This window comes from Mytilus californianus, unplaced genomic scaffold, assembly GCF_021869535.1.
Source record: "Mytilus californianus isolate M0D057914Y unplaced genomic scaffold, xbMytCali1.0.p SCAF_2, whole genome shotgun sequence".
Taxonomy (NCBI): Eukaryota; Metazoa; Mollusca; class Bivalvia; order Mytilida; family Mytilidae; genus Mytilus; species Mytilus californianus.
In genome coordinates, this window is record NW_026262668.1 from 52,978,359 (window position 1) to 52,999,528 (window position 21,170).

The window sequence follows — 21,170 nt, forward strand, 5'->3', positions numbered from 1 at the left end:
CGTCGACTTTAACAGTGCTTATTTGTTTTCAAGGGGGGGACTTAATATATCTATTTTGGTCCCAAGTTTGGAGTTAATGCGATTCCCTCTGGTATTTGCCTTTTTTAATTAGATTTGTATATTTTAAAGGGTTTATGAGATTCAAACATCGGTTAACTACTACAATCTTCTTAAGATATATATCTTTGATTTCGTTTTACTCATAAGAGACGAGTGAGAGAGTTACGCTAGATCTCCATGAATTTTTATCAGATTGTTTCAAATGACAAGTTTCAGGTATAAAGAAACTATTTTACTAGAATATTGCATTTGGACGTTGTTACATTGCCATCCCTTCATTTTTGTTTGAAGTATTAAAGGGTCAGTCCCTATATCAGCAGTGTAAGGTTTGAAGTAAATATTCGTGCATTCTCATGGTATTGCGCTTAATGTAATTTATACCCGCAAAATTTTCAAAATCGATTGTAGTTTACTTTCAAATTCAAAACAACATGATTAAACGGTCCAATAATCCCTTCGTAATTTTTACGGACGCCATCACGAGTTGGTAGACCGTTATGGAATATCCGTTTCACAGATTATAGCGGATATGTTCCTAATGTCGGTAACTACAATCCCGTGCCCTTTTCCCGAATGTGACCTACCGAATTGGACTTGCCGTGTTTGTACTAATATGAGCAACACGACGGGTGTCACATTTTGAGCATGATCTGCTTACCCTTCCGGAGCAGCTGAGAACACCCCCAATTTTTGGTGGGGTTCGTGTTGCTGAGTCTTTAGTTTTCTATGTTGTGTTTTGTGTACTATTGATTGTCTGTTTGTCTGTTTGTCTTTTTCTTTTTTAGCCATGGCGTTGTCAGTTTATTTTCGACTTATGAGTTTGAATGTCACTCTGGTATCTTTTGCCTCTCTTGATTTTACGTGCGATATGAGTTAATTGTTTAAAATCAAACAGTTGAAACCCCATAACTATATTGAGCAACAAAACAAAATTCCAATTCAAATATTCCTTTCAACTCTCATGAAATATGATCAACGCATTCCCTACTTTTGTACGAAATGTGGACAGACGGTCGGTATGACAACCGACAACGTTATACCATAAGAAGTTCCATCTCATGATAACTTCATACGGAGGCTTCTTAACAAGACTGGAAAAGAAGCAATCGTTATGGTTTTAACTAGTCAAACTACATGTACTGTATATTCAGATGTTAACACTGAGGTTGTGAATACCCGCACGTGGCAGGTGTGCTCGACTCTAATCTTTAAAATTTACTAGTATTGTCAGTTTTCCTACCGGTGCATGGTTCTCTCCGGGCACTCCGGCTTTCCCCATAAATGAAAATTCAGAAAATGACTGCCACGAAATAGCACTGAAAGTGGCGTTAAACAACGGTATCGGGTCCGTTCGCCCTGATTACATGTTCGCCCTTGGTCCGTTCGCCCTGAGTTCGTTCGCCCATGATAGAGTCCGTTCGCCCTGGGTTCCGGTTCACCTTAGTTTTATTTAAAAATATTAATATTAAGGCAAGGATTTGTATACAAAGTTCGAACCCCCTTCCCTTTTCTTTTGACGATCAATGCATTTGAATGGGGACGTATAGTTGGAACCCCCGACCTCAAAAATGGCTAAATCCGCCCCTGGGTATTAAAGTTTAATAAATTTTTATTCAGATATTTATATGGTATAATTTCTTGTAATTCATGAAAACGCATGGAAATATTTAAAACTGATGGCGCGTTTTGAGCATTAATTGTTCATAATAATAATTCTCACTCATTGTGGGTGTAATAATAGTCTTTGATGGATTAATTATAAAAAAAAACATTTTGTTTTGATAAACTAGTCAGCTTGGCATGAGTAAAAACAATGAGGTACGAATTGTAAAACACGAAAAGGATTTATAAATTCATTTATTATTATACTGCATAAATTGACTGACTAGAACATGTAGAATGATCAAAATCGTTAACAAATATCAATAAAGATAAATACATTGTATTCCAGTATTCTACTATAAGATAAGATAAGATAAGAAAACTTTATTTTGATTCGGCATAAGTTAAAAGACACAACACAAGCTCTAAGGAGCTTTTGACCGAATATAAAAACATATACATAACATAAAAACAGTCTAATTTGACATATAAAACAACCTGTTATACGAAGTTAAATCTCACTTACATAGCATGCAATAAAAATTTAGCAACAAATTTAAAATGAAATAAAACATGCTAGACCAGAGCAAACAAAAGCAACATAAATAATAAACATCTCAAGAATTATCTGCAAGCAGAACATCGACATTCCAAACCATTCCAGGACTGAACAAGACTTTTAAAATGTGAAAAACTATTTTCAGTCCTGAAATGGTTTGGAAGGCTGTTCCATAAAGTAGCAGCAGCAAATTTGAAAGATTTTTTACCGTAACGGGTTGACTTTACCTGTGGAACATCTAGAATATTTACATACCGGAAAGAATACTTAGATTTTTTGACACTCACCAAATTTTGTAAGCACACAGGAGCTATATTATTTATAATCTTAAAAGTTTCTAGAGCCATTGTTCTAATCCGTCTAATCTGCAAGGAGGGCACCTTAGCTTTAAGTAAGAGGTCCTCGTAGGGGCTGGTAAAATCCTCATATACAAAACGGAGTGCTCTTTCCTGCACCTTTTCTAATTTTTTGGAATTTTTCTCAGTGCAAAAATGCCATGCCAAAGGACAAAAATTAAAATTACTAAGAATAAAGGTATGAAAAATAGTAAGTTTACTAAGTCTATCCAAAACTGAGCCCAAACGTTTTAAAACATTTAATTGCTGTGATGCCCTCCTACAGATTGAGCTGATATGAACATCAAAATTTAACTGATAGTCAATTTCAATGCCTAATAATTTAACTGTTTTTTCACATGTAAGGTTCGAGTTTTGAATACGTATAGATGGGTTTTGTTCAAAGGTCTTTTTGCCAACAGCCAAAACTTGAAACTTATCGGGATTTGCTTGCATTTTATTCACCCGGAACCACTCAATAAGTATTTTTGACTCAGATTCCAAAGTTGAAATTAATAAATCAAAATCTGGAGTACAGAAAGACAAAGTATTGTCATCTGCATAGTTATATAAACTACCATTTTTAACAAAAAGAAAAATATCATTTATAAATATGTTAAACAACAAAGGCCCTAGTATAGAACCCTGTGGTACGCCTTTATGGATGTCAGCCAAATCACTCAGAACATTGTTGACTTTAATTTGTTGTTTACGATTAGATAAATAGGACTTTAAAAGAGCAACTGCATGGGGGGATACACCATATGCTGATAATTTATCTAGCAAGATATTGTGAGGCAGGCAGTCAAAAGCCTTAGAAAGATCCATTAATACCGCTGCAATGTACTGGTTTTTATCGAGAGCTTCACGCCAATCTTCTAACACTCTGAGAAGTGTGGTCTGACATCCATGTCCACGTCTAAAAGCACACAAAAAAGGATTAAATATTTTATCAAAGTATTCAGTTAGTTGAATTTCATATATTTTTTCAAAGATTTTAGAAAATATGGGTAAGACACTAACTGGTCTATAGTTTGTTTTTAATAATGGATCACTCTTTTTATGAAGGGGGGTCACTTGGGCTTCTTTAAGTTTGTCAGGGAAACAGTTATTTTCAATTGATAAATTTACAAGAGTTGTCAGCTGTGGTGCAATATAAGATTTACAATTTTTTACTATTTTTGCTGGAATACCATCAGCTCCTGTAGCCTTCTTTATGTTTATTTTATTCAAGATTTTATTGACATTTTCGTTAGATACTTTCTTAAATTCAAAGTCAGAAACATGCTTTCTGTTACTCAAAATTTCTTTTATACTTGGGTGATTTGAGGGGTCATATACCACATCTGCTCCAATTTTGTCTGCTACTGTGGAGAAAAAATTATTAAAAACATTTGAAACTTCATTTGGACTATTTACAATTTTGTCATTTTCACACAATAAGATTTTTTGTTCTCCACAGTTCCCCTTTTTTGAGAAAAATGGTTTGACTGTTTTCCAAAACTCGCATGATTTTGACCCACCAGAGCAACGTTCTAAAAAGTATACTTTTATTGATTTTCTCTTTATCTTAGTTACCAAATTTCTTTGTTTTCTAAATTTCTCCCAATTTTTGTCACTCCGGTTTTTAGTATATTGTGAATAAAGCATTTGTTTTCTATATATGGCCCCTCTCAGTTCTTTATTCATACATGGCAGTGGTTTTCTTCTTTGACACCTAGATTTGACAGGTGCATGTTTATTTAATATATTTTTAAAATCTTTTTCATAATCATCATAAATACTATTTAAATCTTTCTCAGTACAGTTTTCTGAAATCTTTATTTTCTGCAAATCAAAGGAAAATAATTATGTTCCTGGTTGCAGCAATACAATTATTCGGCGAATTTTTCAACAAACTTTAACATACTCTGTTCAAATAATAAACATTATGCAACTGGACAACAATAAAAAACAATAAAAACCAGGGCGAATGGACCCTGGGCGAACAGGTACTAGCCTGAGGGCGAACGGACCCAGATTCGTTAAACAACAACCTATCAATCAATAAATTATCTAATAAACATGAAATAAGCATTGTTTTTTTTTAAATTTAGTGAAAATCATTCACAAACAATATTATATAATCAACCCAAATGATGAAAAGGAGTGAAAATATGTGATTTATTGTTCCGGCAAGGAGGCATCCCGAGATTTTGATCTCCCGAAACAACTACTCAAACGTGACAGCTAGGTCCAAGGGGAAGATTTCATTTTCGAGGGGAAAAGAGGGGACAGTACCCCCCTAGAACTGGTGAATAGGCAGGTATGCCTATGTAGTTATGTAGTTTGATATTTAATACGGAAGTTTAATACCAATGCTTATGGTGAAAGCTGTATAATATGACATTACTTCTGTCGGGTTTTTACTGCAATTAACAGCTGATTAAGAGCCTTCTCAAAACATTAATAAATGCGATGCAGTTAAACATCATTTAGAAGTTTCGTTTTTTAAAATTGAAACTGAGAATCTAGAAAATTAAATCGCCTCAGTATTATTTTGACAATCGTAAAGAATCTGATCAGTGCGGGTTTTACAAAAAAACGATAATGTCGACGAAAGGGGACAATTTTAACTTGGTCACTTCAAATGGTGATGGAGGAGGTGAGTAGCAAAAGAAAATACATATTGAAACGTTCTAGAGCAGGCGAGATTTACATTTGTAGTATGATTTTGACGATTTATACAGATTTTTTAATTGCCCAAAATATAATTGGACAAATTATTGACAGAAGCGGATTCAGACGGGAGCGTCTTTTTACCACAGAACACCACAGAATACCACAGAACACCCAAAATATACTACTGAACTTCGAAATATTAATACTTCAGACATTAATTATTATTGTTGTTATTGTTAATTCTTTTTATAATTTGACATTTATTATTGAAAAAAAAAAAAAAATTCTCTTTAGAAATTAGGGTCGACTCACTATCGCTTCAACCCCCAACTGAATCATCCTATATTTGGGTCCACACCGAAAACACCTATTAAAACCATAATATACATAAATTATTTAAAGTCACAATTCTGAGGTATTCTTGTTATTTTTATTTCATTTTTGAAAATGCTAAGATGCATAACATTATAGTTATTTGTTAAATTATGTAGAGGCATGTAGGCAGTAATGCCTCCAGGGAAAATGGCGACTCTAGATTCTACATTTAAGAGTACAAAATATTGACCTGAGAGACTTCACTGTTCAAAGTAAAATAATTTTAATGTTATGTGGTATATTTTAGTATAGTTTTATCGTATTTTGTGTAGTTCTGAGGTATATTTTGGGTGGTCTGTGGTATACTGTGGTGTTCTGTGGTAAAAAGACGCTCCTGATTCAGACGGCATGCCTGGCACCCCTTAAATAAATTGCTTCGCTGAGCGCAGCTGGATACGACCGCAGAGGTCCAACCCTGAACAGTTTAGGCAAAAATCAGGACACAATATTCGCGCATGATACAGGTCTGAATTTGGATTGTAATTAAATATTTGACACATAATAGGTTTCTGACACAGAATAACTGTAGTCAAAGAACTTAGAATGGTTATATGATTTGAATTTATATTCAATTTTTTGCTTTTGTGCAATACACTATGCTGTTGCGAATTGAAAATATTTGAAGAAATTTTCTTTTTAATTTCTGAAATCTGAAATAAGAAAAAATTGTCCCCCCCCCCCAATTTTCCAAAAAAAAATTCTTTCCCTCAAGATATGGTCATAATCTCAATTTAAATTTCCAATGGAGTTTGCAACCATAATTACCCATTTAAATACACCATAAAAGTCTTAAAATAGAAAATGACTTACATAACTTCATAATCATGGCTAAAATTAATATTCCTTAATCAGCATTTTTAAATAGTTAAACTTCTAAAAATAAATTGACAGCTAATCACCTCAAGACAATACAACATTTCTTTATACATAATTTAAAAGCAATGTAAGGGAGGTAATCCAAACATAACATTCCACTTTTTTTTTAATTGTCCATTAACCAGGAAACCCTTGTTTTTCCCCCTTTTTTGCCCCTAATTCCTAAACGGTTTGAGCCATAACCCCCAAAAGCCAATCCTAACCATCCCTTTGTGGTATGGAAACTTGTGGCATAATTTCAGAGAGATCCATACACAGTTCCAAAAGTTATTGTCTGGAAACTAGAAAAATGCTTATTTGGGCCCCTTTTTGGCCCCTAATTCCCAAACTGTTAGAACTATAACCCTCAAAATCAATCCCAACCTTCCTTTTGTGGTTATCAACCTTGTGTTTAAATTTCATAGATTTCTATTTACATTTACTAAAGTTATTGTGCGAAAACCAAATGTCTTCTTGCGACGCTGACGATGACGTGATACAAATATACGACTGCAAAATTTTTTGCGGTCATAAAAAAATACAGCCAATTTTGTGGTCCTCTTTGGTAATTCCAGAAGCCCCCTCGCCTTGCATTATCAAATTATGCATGTTATGGATCTGTGCCTGCAATGTCAGTAATCCTTTATGAGGGTCGTAAATGGGGTACTTTCATGACGAATAACGGTAAAAATTCTTGCCAAATGACGTTAACAGTAATTTTTGGTGCATGACGATAAAATGTACACTTTCTTTTAGACGATAAAAAAATCAACTGATTTTGACAAAATCACGTTAAATTTTTTCAAAAATTAACAGTAACGATAATTATTTGACACATCTAATGAATCATGATAAGGATATTTTGACAAATCACGGGAAAATTTTAACCAATTTGACGCTAACAGTAGCCAAAAGTTGCCTTTTGACGCCTGACGGTAAAGGGCATTCCTACCCTTCTTTATGGGATTGTGTGTCAGGAGCAAAGTCCCTACGTAGGAAGGCGTAATAGCAAAAATAAAAATAGCCTTTCAAGATGTCATAATTATTTGGATTACAACAATGTACAATAAAAGATGCTCATATAGCCATCCCCATGCCATCAACCAACAGATCTGCTGTACCTTGGTTTAATACATGTAGATAAAATTACAACCAATTTTTAATTTTTTGTCAAAATATGGTCCTCTAACTCCTATTTCTCAGTTCTGTAAGTCCTACATGTATTTGATCTCTGTTGTTTTGCCTTAAATAACTAACATAGTTCTAATTCCTAATATATACATCCTTGATAATGTTTTCACAATTTCATGTTGATGTAAGACCCTTTTTCATAAAGTTTTTTATAGCCAACTTGGTTTATTTTTAATTTATCGTCTTGTAGAATCCAATTTCGCAACATTTTTATTTTGGTCAACTATTTTTGGCGTAACTTTATTAAACTTGTTGAAATAACATTTTGTTTTAAAATGTATAAAGGGAGCTCTGACTGCTGATTAAATTAAATTGTTGAACTTGAAGCCTGAATATTTAAATATTGTTACTAAAGTTGGTACAATATTCATATTGGCGTATTGCAGGCAGGATTCCAAACAGGAGAGTGCATCAATTAGTTAATATAAAAAAAAACAACTAGTAGATAGCATGGAAGAGAGACAGATGAATGCATTTTATATTCACTAACAAAGATGAGAAAATCATTTAAAATTTGATTAAAAACTTTGGTTATCTCACTTTAAATAGCAACAAAAGGGAAATTTTATCATCTTGTATACTATACAATGTACTTTCCACCAGATGCACTCGGGTAGACATATAAATCTTTTTTAATGTTTATAAAAGGACTGTGTACTGTGAATTCAGCAATTATTGCAAGCTTTTATCATTATTATTGTAATTGTTGAACAATGAATAAAAAATGTGAGATTAATTAATTTTGCTATTTCAGGAAAAGCTGCAAATAAATAATGCAATCAAAATTTAAAATGCAAAATTATTTCTTTTATGAAACCTATTCACAATAGTAAAAACAATTTCAGAATTTACAGGGGGCCTCGGTGGCCGAGTGGTCTAAGTAATCGAACTACTGTATCACTAGCCAACCAGTCAACACTGAGGTTGTGAGTTCGAATCCTGCATGGGGCAGGTGCAATTGACTCCAATCTTAATTGGTCTAAGTAGTCGAACTACTGTATCACTAGCCAGTCAACACTGAGGTTGTGAGTTCAAATCCCTCACGGGGCAGGTGCACTTGACTCCAATCTTAATTGAGTAGGAATGTCAGTTTTCCTTCCGAAGGTCGGTAGTTCTCTCTGGGCACTCCGGCTTCCTCCACCAATAAAAACTGACCACCACGAAATAGCACAATAGTACTGAAAGTGGCATTAAACACCAATCAATTATTTCTTTTATGAAACCTATTCACAATAATAAAAACAATTTCAGAATTTACAGGGGGCCTCGGTGGCTGAATGGTCTAAGTAGTCGAACTACTGTATCACTAGCCAGTCAACACTGAGGTTGTGAGTTCAAATCCCGCACGGGGCAGGTGCACTTTGACTCCAATCTTAATTGAGTGGGATTGTCAGTTTTCCTACAGAAGGTCAGTGGTTCTCTCTGGGCACTCCGGCTTCCTCCACCAATAAAAACTGACAGCCACGAAATAGCACAATAGTGCTGAAAGTGGCATTAAACACCAATCAATCAATCAGAATTTACAGTAATACAAATTTACGCTATAAAATTAGAGATGATCATGCATCCACAGTTCTGTGGTTGAGAAAAGATTACGCTAAGATGGTTAACCTACACTAAACACTACTGGTCAGTTCTTTACTGGACACACTGCATGCACAATAAAAATAAAAAAATTATGAATTAAAACGATTCAATTAATAAAATTGAGAATGGAAATGGGGAATGTGTCAAAGAGACAACAACCCGACCACAGAACAGACAACAGCAGAAGGCCACCAACAGGTCTTCAATGCAGCGAGAAATTCCCGCACCCGGAGGCGTCCTTCAGCTGGCCCCTAAACAAATATATATACTAGTTCAGTGATAATGAACGCCATACTAAACTCCAAATTGTACACAAGAAACTAAAATTAAAAATAATACAAGACTAACAAAGGCTAGAGGCTCCTGACTTGGGACAGGCGCAAAAATGTGGCGGGGTTAAACATGTTTATGAGATCTCAACCCTCCCCCTATACCTCTAGCCAATGTAGAAAAGTAAACGCATAACAATACGCACATTAAAATTCAGTTCAAGAGAAGTCCGAGTCTGATGTCAGAAGATGTAACCAAAGAAAATAAACAAAATGACAATAATACATAAATAACAACAGACTACTAGCAGTTAACTGACATGCCAGCTCCAAACTTCAATTAAACTGATTGAAAGATTATGTCTTCATCATATGAATATCAGGCACAATCCTTCCCTTTAGGGGTTTAGTATCATACCATCATAACATATATGAGAAGAACATAACCCGTGTCATGCCAACAACTGGTTTTTAAATAAATGTGTTTAGTGCCGATGCAAAGACCCTATAAGTGAATCAATATTAACGCCAAAATATGCAATCTTTAATGACCTGACAACAGTATCGTAACTATATCCCTTCTTAATAAGTCTATTTAAAGGTTTTGTTAGTTTCAGAGGTGAATACTGACATTTTTGTGCTTTATAAAGAATATTTCCATAAAAAAATGGATGTGAAATACCTGAACGTATAAGAAGTCTGCATGTTGAGCTATATTTACGAATGATGTCCTTATACCGATGATAAAATTTAGTAAATGTTTTGACTAGTTTGTGATATCGAAAACCCTGGTGTAATAATTTTTCAGTAATACATAAATTTCTCTCGTTAAAATCTAAAACATTGTTACATACACGAGCGAATCGTACAAGTTGAGATATATAAACACCGTAAGATGGTGACAAGGGAACGTCACCATCTAAAAATGGATAATTAACGATAGGAAATGAAAAATCATCTCTTTTATCATATATTTTAGTATTAAGCTTTCCGTTAATGATATAGATATCAAGATCGAGGAAAGGGCAGTGGTCATTGTTAGTATTAGCTTTATTTAAAGTAAGTTCAACAGGATAAATTTGTGTGAATGATATTGTCAGCAGCATGTTAAAAACATTTCTATAATTCTTAACCAATTTATCCTTTTCCTGACCTGTTGATTTTTTTTATTTAATCAACATTTGGTTTGTTTGATCTCAATTCTTCATTGCTCAAAATTTGATTATGATGTCAAATTGTCTTGCTTTCCTCTGAATTTCCTATTGTGATGTTATGAAAAAAGGCGACCGTGCCTGATGACGTACATGTGTACATGTAACATTGAGAACACATCTTTTTGCAGATCATTGATAAAGAAGGATTAATTTTGTCTGCATATTGTTTTAAAATCTTTAGAGAAACAGATTCTACCACCAAATCTAGTGCAATACAATATTTCTCCACTCTCGACAGTTTGATTTAAATTACATGTATATGTACACACACTCAATGCAGTGATAGAATCTACATTGTACCTATATGTGAGCCAAAATTTGTTCCTGTGAAAAAAGTTCCAGTGGAACTAATATCACAGGAAATATGTTCTGGGAGAACTTTTTTCACAGATGATTTCTATATAATTTGTTCCATCTCTATAAAATAAGTACCGGGTTGGTGAAATTTGTTCCTTACCTGGTGAAATAAGTTCCCGGTTTATGAGATTTGTTCCATATCTTGTGAAATAAGTTCTGGGTTTGTGAGATTTGTTCCTCACCTGGTGAAATAAGTTCCTTGTCTGTGAAATATGTTCCACTGGTTAAACAAGTTATCTTATATACTGAACATTTGTCATCCGTGAGTTTAAAGTTATCATTCAATAAGTATTATATCAATAATAAAAAAAGTAAAAAGTGTAAATCATCCAATTAGGATCCTGTGGAGTATAGCAAATGTTTAATTATATACTCCGTAAAAAATATCAAAATGACACTTTTCAGCCAGTAAAGAGTAGAATAAAAAAAATCAATCATTCAGAAAAAAGAATTAGTATAGTTAAAGATGAACATATGTACTTATTTGAAAAGGAAAAAATGACTGTTCAGTTATCTCAAAAGACATGTAGAAACAAAAGACACACTCTTTTGAAACTGTGATATGACCTATGTACATGTATGACTAGAACACAGGGCCATGACAGTTAACAAAAACCAAGGAGGAATACCACATACAACATAAATACAAATTATGATACATTGATTTCTATGAAATATGTACACGTTTGTTTAAAACAAATATCACAGGAACTTATTTAACTTTTTAAAACTCTTAATATTAATTGGAACAAAATTCATGGAGTTATGATTTTTGTTCCAGAACTTATTTCACATTTGGTCATAAAATTAGTTCCGGAACAAATTTTACAGTGCTGGAACATATTTTCTGTGATATAAAGTCCGGTGGAACATATTTTCTATGAAATTTGTTCCGGTGGAACAAATGTCACGCCGGAACAAATTTTTTGTTACAATATGTATGAATAGGTAATTTAGTCTGAAGATTTTTTGCATTTTATTTGATGTTCTCCCACTGATCAACCAACATCACTGCTAGACCTTTAAACCTGTAATATTAAAAGTAAAATGATTTTTTTAATCGCTATGCATTTTATGTAGATACTTAGCTTTTATTTATTTATGGTTGTGTATTTATACATGTGGAATTTTCCAACTTTTTCTTAATACGAATAAAATATAGAAATTCGCTTTCTTCCTGCCAAAGTAGGTAAAAAATCTACGTCTTTTCCATCAATTCCTCCACCATTCACTGTACCGATTACTTCAGTTGTACATGGTAAAAATGAAAATATAAATAATTTTGAATCATGTGTACATGTCAATTAGTTAAATTTCTTTTGAATTGTTTCATTTGGCCTTGCATTGAATGTAAAACAGCTGGTTACATCTTTGCTGTCAGCCTGTCTTACAAAGAATCTATTGATACAATTTTGTGCCTGTGTGTAATTGGTATATATATGTATACATGTATATATAATGTATAATGAGTAGTTGGTAAATACATGATTTTGTTAACCGGATTTTTTAAGTAAAAATCGGTTATTGATTTGGGGATGTACAGTGGGCGGGCGGGCGTTGCGGGCGGCTGCCAAACAGTGTCTCTTCAATAACATGAAAACCCTTTGACAAAATTTAGATATGTTGTTTCCTGCGACTAAATGAAGGTCAAGTTTAATTTTCACGATTTTAGCTTTTCTCGTTTGTGAGTTAATTGCCCTTTTTAATATCCATAAGTGGTATTTTTTTGTGATTGAGTTATTTTCCTTTGAACAGAAATTGTTAATTATATATTTATATACTTAAAGTTTGATTACACTAAGCCTTTATAGATAATTTTCACCTGTTTATGTGTCCTGTTATCAGTTTAGTTTGACTGTCCCTCTGGTATCTTTCATCCCTCTTTTACTAAACATATGGTTAATGTCTTATCTTGAGTGACAAATTTATTTGAAAATTTTCTGTTTTCTAAGTGTTGATGATTAAAAGCTATATAGGAGTAAATATAGTTAGAAATTTACTGTTTATTATTAGACATTTTGAAGATAATTACAGATAAGTTTTATAGATTTTTTAAAAGACATTGTATTAATGATAAATAAACATTTTGATTTTTTTTTTTTTTCTTTTCTTTGGTAAATTGTAAATTGTTTGTTATTCTGTAAAAACTAATTTTCTGAATGCTATATATATATTTTTTTGATTAGGTGAACTCCTTTCAAAACTTAGCTTATATTGTCTGTTAATAAACATATATTTAGATTTCTGTTTTGGGGCTAAGTTTTGAAGTTGGTCCAAATCGTGGTTCCAAAATTAAACTGTGTTTGATTTCAACATAAATTGAATATATATAGGGTTCTTTGAAATGCTGAATCTAAACCTGTATTTATTTTCATTATCAGTTAGATAATACCACATCAAGGTACAATGTACAAAGGGTCCTAAATTAAACTTTTGTTTAATCAACAATTGAATTCTTGGGTTCTTTGATATGCTGATTTTAACAATGTTTGAGTGTTAAATCATATCTAATTTTAGAGAACTTAGTCATCACTGGTTGTTGTTATTATATTATTGATTATAATTTGAAAAACTACATCATATTTAATTTTATAGAACTTAGTCATCAGGTCACTGGTTTATTGATTATAATCATATCTATTTATCCAGTTTGAGTTATTTCCCTTTGCACAGAAAATATATGAATAAAATTAAATTGTGTTTCATTTCAACTTAAATAAATATATATAGGGTTCTTTCAAATGCTGAATCTAAACCTGTATTTAAATATTAGATTTTGTGGCCCAGTTTTCAAGTTGGTCCAAATCAGGGTCCAAAATTAAACTTTGTTTGATTCACAGAAATTGAATTTATGTGGTTTCTTGAAATGCTGAATCTTACCAATTTTTGGAGTTCTTTGATATACTGATTCTGACAATGTACTTAGATTTTGGATATTGGACCATAATAGGAAAATGTCCAAATTCAAATATTTCAGTTCTTTTACCACATTCATTTTGTGTCACAAACCTATGCTGTGTCAAATATTCAACCACAATCCAAATTCAGAGCATTTTTAAGCTTAAATGTAGTGTCCATACTTGCTCAACTGTTCAGGGTTCGACCTCTGCAGGAAAATCCGGTTTGCTGTCACTCTGACAGCCTCTTGTTATTTATATTTTAATTCCAAAAATATGTATTCAGTCATAATTCATTTATGAATTCTACATGGATTAATCTAGGTTGTAAATATTCAAGAAAGTTCAAGCAGGAAATTGTAGCATAGATATATATGCTTGAATTTAAATGAACATTTACAATCATGTAGTAAAAAAAGGGTTTTTCCTCAAATGAATCAATAGTTGAAATTGAGGCAAGGCAAGTGTTGTAATCATGCATATTCTTGATTTGAAAGTTTTTCTAAATATAACTAAGAGAGTAAAAAAGTCCTATAGTTGTTTAATTCATACATTTTAAATGAACAATATCATTTCGCTTACCCTGACTGTTCAATACATGTTCAATTATATTTTTTGTGATATTATGCATGATCACATTCTTTAATAATAATTTTAATGTTCATGTGACCGCAAAACACAACAGTCCTTAATATGTAAGTGTTCATGTGATCTATTTATTGTAAAATAAAAGGTACTTAACCATTGATTGTACATTTAACTTTATCTACATCTATGACTACTGTATTTACTCTTTAGAAAACCTTGGCTGATTTTGAATTTTGTTCATTTTACCTACTTTTAATCTATAACTATTGTCCTTTGACTAAAAAAAATCACTCAAAAAAGTAAAACAAGAAGTGGCAGATCCAGGGGTGGGGGTTTCCGGGGGCTGGAACCCCCCCTTTTTTTGACGATTAATGTTTTTGAATGGGGACATATGGTTGGAACCCACCCCCCCTTTTCCCTGGGTTGGAACCACCCTTTTAAAAGTGGCTGGATCTGCCCCTGAAACAACTGTTTACACCTTTGCTGTCAGTATGCCTTGCAAATAATGTATTGATACATGTATATGTGTGTTATACAAGTGTAAAATGAGTAGTTGGTAAATATTTCATTTTATTCTTTAAATTTTAATTTACAAAAATGTATGTTCAGACAAAAGACATTATGTGCTAGGCTTTATAATATATGATACATATAAGTTGTTGCATATATTGTAACAGTAGTGTACACAAACAATAACATTTCACTTACCCTGACTGTTCGATACATATTCAAATATATATATATTAGTGATAGTATGCAAAATAACATTCTATATTTTCACTATATAAATATTCATGTGACCACATCCTGTGATAGACCACAACAACAGTCCTTTACTTGTAAGTGTTCATGTGATCTAGTTATTGTAAAATAAAAGGTACTTCACCGCTGATAGTACTTTTGACTTTATCTATGAATATTTACTTTTAAAAAAATGGCTGATTTTGATGGTTCAACTCGGAAAAAAACAGCTATAGATGATTATCAACCATGTGAGTTTTGATGTAAAAATTGTTGCATATGAATGTCATGTATGTATAGATTGCACATTAGTAAGTCAATAATTTCATATTACAAACTCCTAATAGAACTCTTTTCATCTACCGTAACTAAAACCATGAAGTTTAAGCTATTGGAAAAAAACGAATTTCTTTTTTTCTGGCCTCATAACTTCAATGAAACATCTCCCAACTAATATACTTACCCTAACACTTTTTACATGTATGTATATTATTTCTTCAGCACTGAAATTCCAGGCATTTAAGTTGTACAGAACCTTTCCTTGCATAGTCCACATAAAAAAAATTGTTAAAAAAAAATGATTTTACCTTCTTAGTAGTACTCTGATTTTGTCTGCAACTCAAGAGGCAAGAAATCAGTGATTATATACCAATATATTATTTTACAGAATGAAAGGGTCACATGCATAACTTGTTTAAGGAAAATAAGAATAGAGAGGCATAGGTCATATAGTAATACTGTTATTGTTAGATTATTAAAGATAAGGGAGCTACCATTTGATTTTTATGGGGGGGCTAGGATGAAAAATTTTGTCCTGCATTTTTTTTTTGTTGTAATCTCTGTACATGTCCTGCCTTTTTATTTTTCACTCTATTCGGTCCTGCATTTTTTTTTATTTGTTTATCCTGACTTTTTTTTACATAAATTGTCATCCTGCATTTTTTTTTTGCCAAGTTGCTCATCCTGCCTTTTTTTTTTTTACTCAAAACTCCTGTCCTGCCTTTTTTTCAAATTTCATCCTAGCCCCCCCCCCCATAAAAATCAAATGGTAGCACCCTAATAGCAATTATCAGTGGTATTCCAGTGCAATTCCACTGATCTTTTTCTCTAGGGTAAGTATACATTAAAAAGGAGGAAAATCAGTTCAAATACTAATGAGTTTTTATACGACCGCAAAAATTTAAAATTTTTTGGTCGTATATTGGTATCACGTTGTCGTCGTCAGCTTCGTTCGAAGACAGATGGTTTCCGGATAATAACTTTAGTTTAAGTAAATAGAAATCAATAAAATTTCAACACAAGGTTTATAACCACTAAAAGAAGGTTGGGATTGATTTTGGGGGTTATGGTCCCAACTGTACAGGAATTAGGGGCCAAAAAAGGGGCCCAAAGAAGCATTTTTGTAGTTTCCAGTGAATAACTTGTGTTTAAGTGTATGAAACTCTCTGAAATAATACCATAAGTTTCCATTGAAGTTAGGATTGAGTTTGGGGGGTTATGGCTCAAACCATTTAGGAATTAGGGGCAAAAAAGGGGGAAAAACAAGGTTTTTTCTGGTTAAAGGACAATTAAGACAATTTTAAAGCAGTCAAAGGGAGGTAATCCAATCCCATTTAAAAACAACAATGTTTGATTACCTCCCTTACACTGCTTGTAAATAATTTATTAAGAAATGATGATTGTCTTGAGGTGATTAGTTGTCAATTTTTTTGTTAGAAGTTACTATTAATTAATATTAATTTTAGCCATGACTATGTATGTCATTTTATATTTTCAGACTTTCATGATGTATTTAAATGGGTAATTATGGTTGCAAACTTTATAAGAAATTTGAATTGAGATAATGACTATATCTTGAGGGAAAGATTTTTTTTGGAATAAGGGAAAGGGGGAGGTGAAAAAAATATTTTGGGGAGGGGGGACTATTTTTTCTCATTTCAGATTTCAGAAATTAAAAGAGAAAATTTCTTCAAATATTTCTTTTTTTGGGGTTAATATTCAACAGGAAAGTGTATTGCACAAAAGTAAAAAAACTGGGTAATTTTTTTCTGGGGGAAAAGGGGGGGGGGTCAATTTGCAACAGCATAGTGTATTGCACAAAAGCAAAAAAATGAATATAATTATATTCAAATCATATAACCAATTTTTAAGTTCTTTGACTACAGTTATTCTGTGGCAGAAACCTATTATGTGTCAAATTTTTAATTACAATCCAAATTCAAACCTGTATCAAGCGTGAATATTGTGTCCATTTTGGCCCCAACTTTTCAGGGTTGGACATCTGCGGTCGTATCCAGCTGCGCTCAGCAAAGCAATTTATTTTACTTTAAACATATCTTTGAAAAAAAAGAGGGTCCATTCCCAAAGGGCCTGTGTGTTCAAATATAGTTATATATGTTTAGAATATTAAACTAAGAAAAATCCAAAAATGCAAATATGTTTTACACAAAATGTGACTGCATCTTACATTATTTTGTAGGATCCTATACAATAGATAATTCAGCTGATCTGTAACAATTCCATCTTCATACCTTATATGTCATTTACTGTGTTACGATGCTAGATTAAAAACTGACAAGGAAAGGTTTACACCCGGCCACCGAAAGCTTTATTATTTGTAGAGCATAGGTGGTCGAGTGGTCTAGCGCATCGGGCAAAGTGCAAGGTGATTTGGTACCTCGATATCTCAGTAGCATGAGTTCGAATCCCGGCCAGGGAAGAACAAAAAATTTGCTTACGCAAATTTACAGATCTAACATTGTTGGGCTGTTATTTAGATGAATTATATTATATAATACATATATATAAAATTGAAATTACTGCAGTTAGATTTTAATTGGGGGTAGGGGGAGACTTAGGGCTAAAATATATATATATATATATATACTTGTTTCTAGCCTCCTTGCAGAAAAAAATAGGGTAGGTAGCTATAGGTAGGTAAAATAATTTTTTTTTTTAATATTTTACATAGACTATATTGGGAAATGTTCTGGACTTGAACAGAGCTTAACCAAAAATGTCTTGTCTTAAACAATGCTTACTTGTCAATCATACCATTTCTCCTCATTTTTATATCAACCAAATTAAAATGTCCATAAAATGTGTAAGGGTTCTAAGGCATTAAATTTACGATAGGCTAAGGGAGGCGGGAAACACAACTTTTATTTTGTTCACCTTATATAATTAGCAGAACCTTTTGTGTTATCAGGTATAAAAACTGCACCTGTCTTCCCATCTATTGATTTTCTAGGAATTTTCTTATTACCGAGGTAATATCTTTTGTATATAATTACTGATAGCTATCATGACTATAAAGTGAGTTTTTTTCACTATTGAATATTATTGGTATATACAAATATATATATTTGTGAATGTATATAAATCCATTTTACCATGATAGAAATGGCTTTAACTGTTGAGCCTATAGAAGCTAGAGATTTTAATGTCACAGTCAGTCCAATTATTGGGAAAGGTAACAATTTTTATGTTTATTGTATTGGGAAAACCCCAGTACCTTATTATTTTTGTTGCAATTTTTCAGCAGTTTGAATTAAATTATTGAAATGTTTTTAAGAAAAAGAGAAAAATAGTTTAAGAAATTGCAATTGCTATTTAGATGACAAAATTAGATAAGTGAACTTTTTTTATTCAGGCAATTTTCTTAGATTTAGATTACCATGCAGGGTTCTACCAAAGCATTTTTTTTTTATATAATCAGGCTTTCAAATAATTCCAGATATCTGAAAAATTTCATTGAATATAAGCAGTTTGACAAACACTCATTTTGATCATTGAGAAGCTTAATATTTCCTTAACAATAGAGTGTGATTAAAACGTTCAGCTGATTTTTATACGACCGCAAAAATTAAAAATTTTTTGGTCGTATATTGGTATGACGTTGGCGTCGTCGTCGTCTGGCGTCGGCCGGCGTCGTCCGAAGACACATTGGTTTTCGCACTCTAACTTTAGTTTAAGTGAATGGATCTCCATGAAATTTTACCATAAGGTTCAATACCACGAAAGGAAGGTTGGGATTGATTTTGGGGGTTATGGTACCAACAGTTAAGGAATTAGGGGCAAAAAAGGGGCCAAAAATAAGCATTTTTGTAAGTTCCAGACAATAACTTGTGTGTAAGTGTATGGATCTCTCTGACATTGTACTACAAGGTTCCTTATCACAAAGGGAAGGCTGTAATTGATTTTGGGGGTAATTGCCCGAAACGTTTAGAAATTGGGGGCCAAAAAGGGGCCAAAAATAAGCATTTTTCTAGTTTCCAGACAATAACTTGTGTTCAAGTGTATGGATCTCTCTGAAATTGTACTGCAAGGTACCATACCACAAAGGGAAGGCTGGGATTGAGTTTGGGGGTGATGAATCATAAGGGGGTTCAAAAATTTGGGGGGGGGATTTTTTTTTTTTCTTTTTTTTTCTTTTTTTCCTTTTTTTTTTTCTTTTAAAATTTTCCATTTTAAGTTGGTTATTTCTGATTAATATTTAAAAGCAAATAATAATGATATGGTAGGAGATACACACCAAACAGAATGTGTAAATTATTATATAATAAATATTGTGCAATAGCAAGAAATTTTCAATTGCACAGTATTGCACAATAGCAAGAAATCTTCAATTGCACAGTATTGCGCAATAACAAGAAATCTTCAATTGCACAGTATTGCGCAATAGCAAGAAATATCCAATAGCACAATATTGCACAATAGCAAGAAATTGTCAATTGTACAGTATTGCGCAATAGCAAGAAATATTCAATTGCACAGTATTGTGCAAAAGAAGATACTTCGTATAAATTGCTTATTTCTTGATCAATTTCAATGGGGTTTTATTCTTGAATTCTTGGGGTTCTTTAATATGCTGAATCTAATCGTGTATTAAGTTTTTGGATTTTGGGCCCCGTTTTTAAATTGGTCCACATTGAGGTCCAGAGGGTCCAAAATTTAACTTTGTTTGATTTCATCAAAAATTTAATTATTGGGGTTCTTTGATATGCCGAATCTAACCGTGTATTTAGATTCTTAATTTTTGGTTCCGTTTTCAAATTGGTCTACATTAAGGTCCAAAGGGTCCAAAATTAAACTTAGTTTGATTTTAACAGAAATTGAATTCTTAGGGATCTTTGATATGCTGAATCTAAACATGTATTTAGATTTTTGATTATGGGCCCAGTTTTCAAGTTGGTCCAAATCGGGGTCCAAAATTAAACTTTGTTTGATTTCAACAAAAGTTGAATATATGGGGTTCTTTGATATGCTGAATCTAACCATGCATTTAGATTTTTGATTTTTGGTCCCCGTTATCAACTTTGTCCACATTGAGGTCATAAGGGTCCAAAATTAAACTTTGTTTGATTTCATCAAAATTTGAATTCTTGGGGTTCTTTGATATGCTGAATCTAACCATGTATTTAGATTTTGGATATTGGACCATAATAGGTGAATGTCCAATTTAAAATTTTTAAGTTCTTAGACCACATTCATTCTGTGTCAGAAACCTATGCTGTGTCAAATATTTAATCACAATCCAAATTCAGAGCTGTACGTATCAATCTTGAATATTGTGTCCATACTTGCCCCAACTGTTCAGGGTTCGACCTCTGCGGTCGTATCAAGCTACGCCCTGGAGCATTTTATTAAAGAGTTATCTCCCTGTAATGTTATGTACCACCTTAAGAGGTTCAATCATACTAACAGACAACTGTTTTTAAAGTTTTTATACGACCGCAAAAATTGAAAATTTTTTGGTCGTATATTGGTATGACGTTGGCGTCGTCGTCGTCGTCGTCGTCTGGCGTCGTCCGGCGTCGTCCGAAGACACATTGGTTTTCGCACTCTAACTTTAGTTTAAGTGAATGGATCTCCATGAA

At 32.7% G+C, this 21,170-nt stretch overlaps 1 protein-coding gene and 1 long non-coding RNA gene across 3 annotated transcripts in view; both read left to right on the top strand.

Annotated features, from left to right (window-relative positions):
* The window catches only part of LOC127730032 (uncharacterized), an 88,198-nt gene that overhangs the window by 8,602 nt on the left and 58,426 nt on the right, over positions 1-21,170 (top strand). The window lies entirely within an intron of this gene.
* The window catches only part of LOC127730013 (band 7 protein AGAP004871-like), a 69,815-nt gene continuing 53,738 nt past the window's right edge, over positions 5,094-21,170 (top strand). The window contains exon 1 of one of the 2 annotated variants that reach the window (XM_052238058.1): positions 5,094-5,200. In XM_052238058.1, the coding sequence (XP_052094018.1) occupies positions 5,146-5,200 (55 nt within the window). In that variant the 5' untranslated portion in view covers positions 5,094-5,145. Of the gene's footprint in view, positions 5,201-15,426; positions 15,543-21,170 lie in introns of those variants that run through there. The other variant, XM_052238057.1, reaches the window with a different exon arrangement.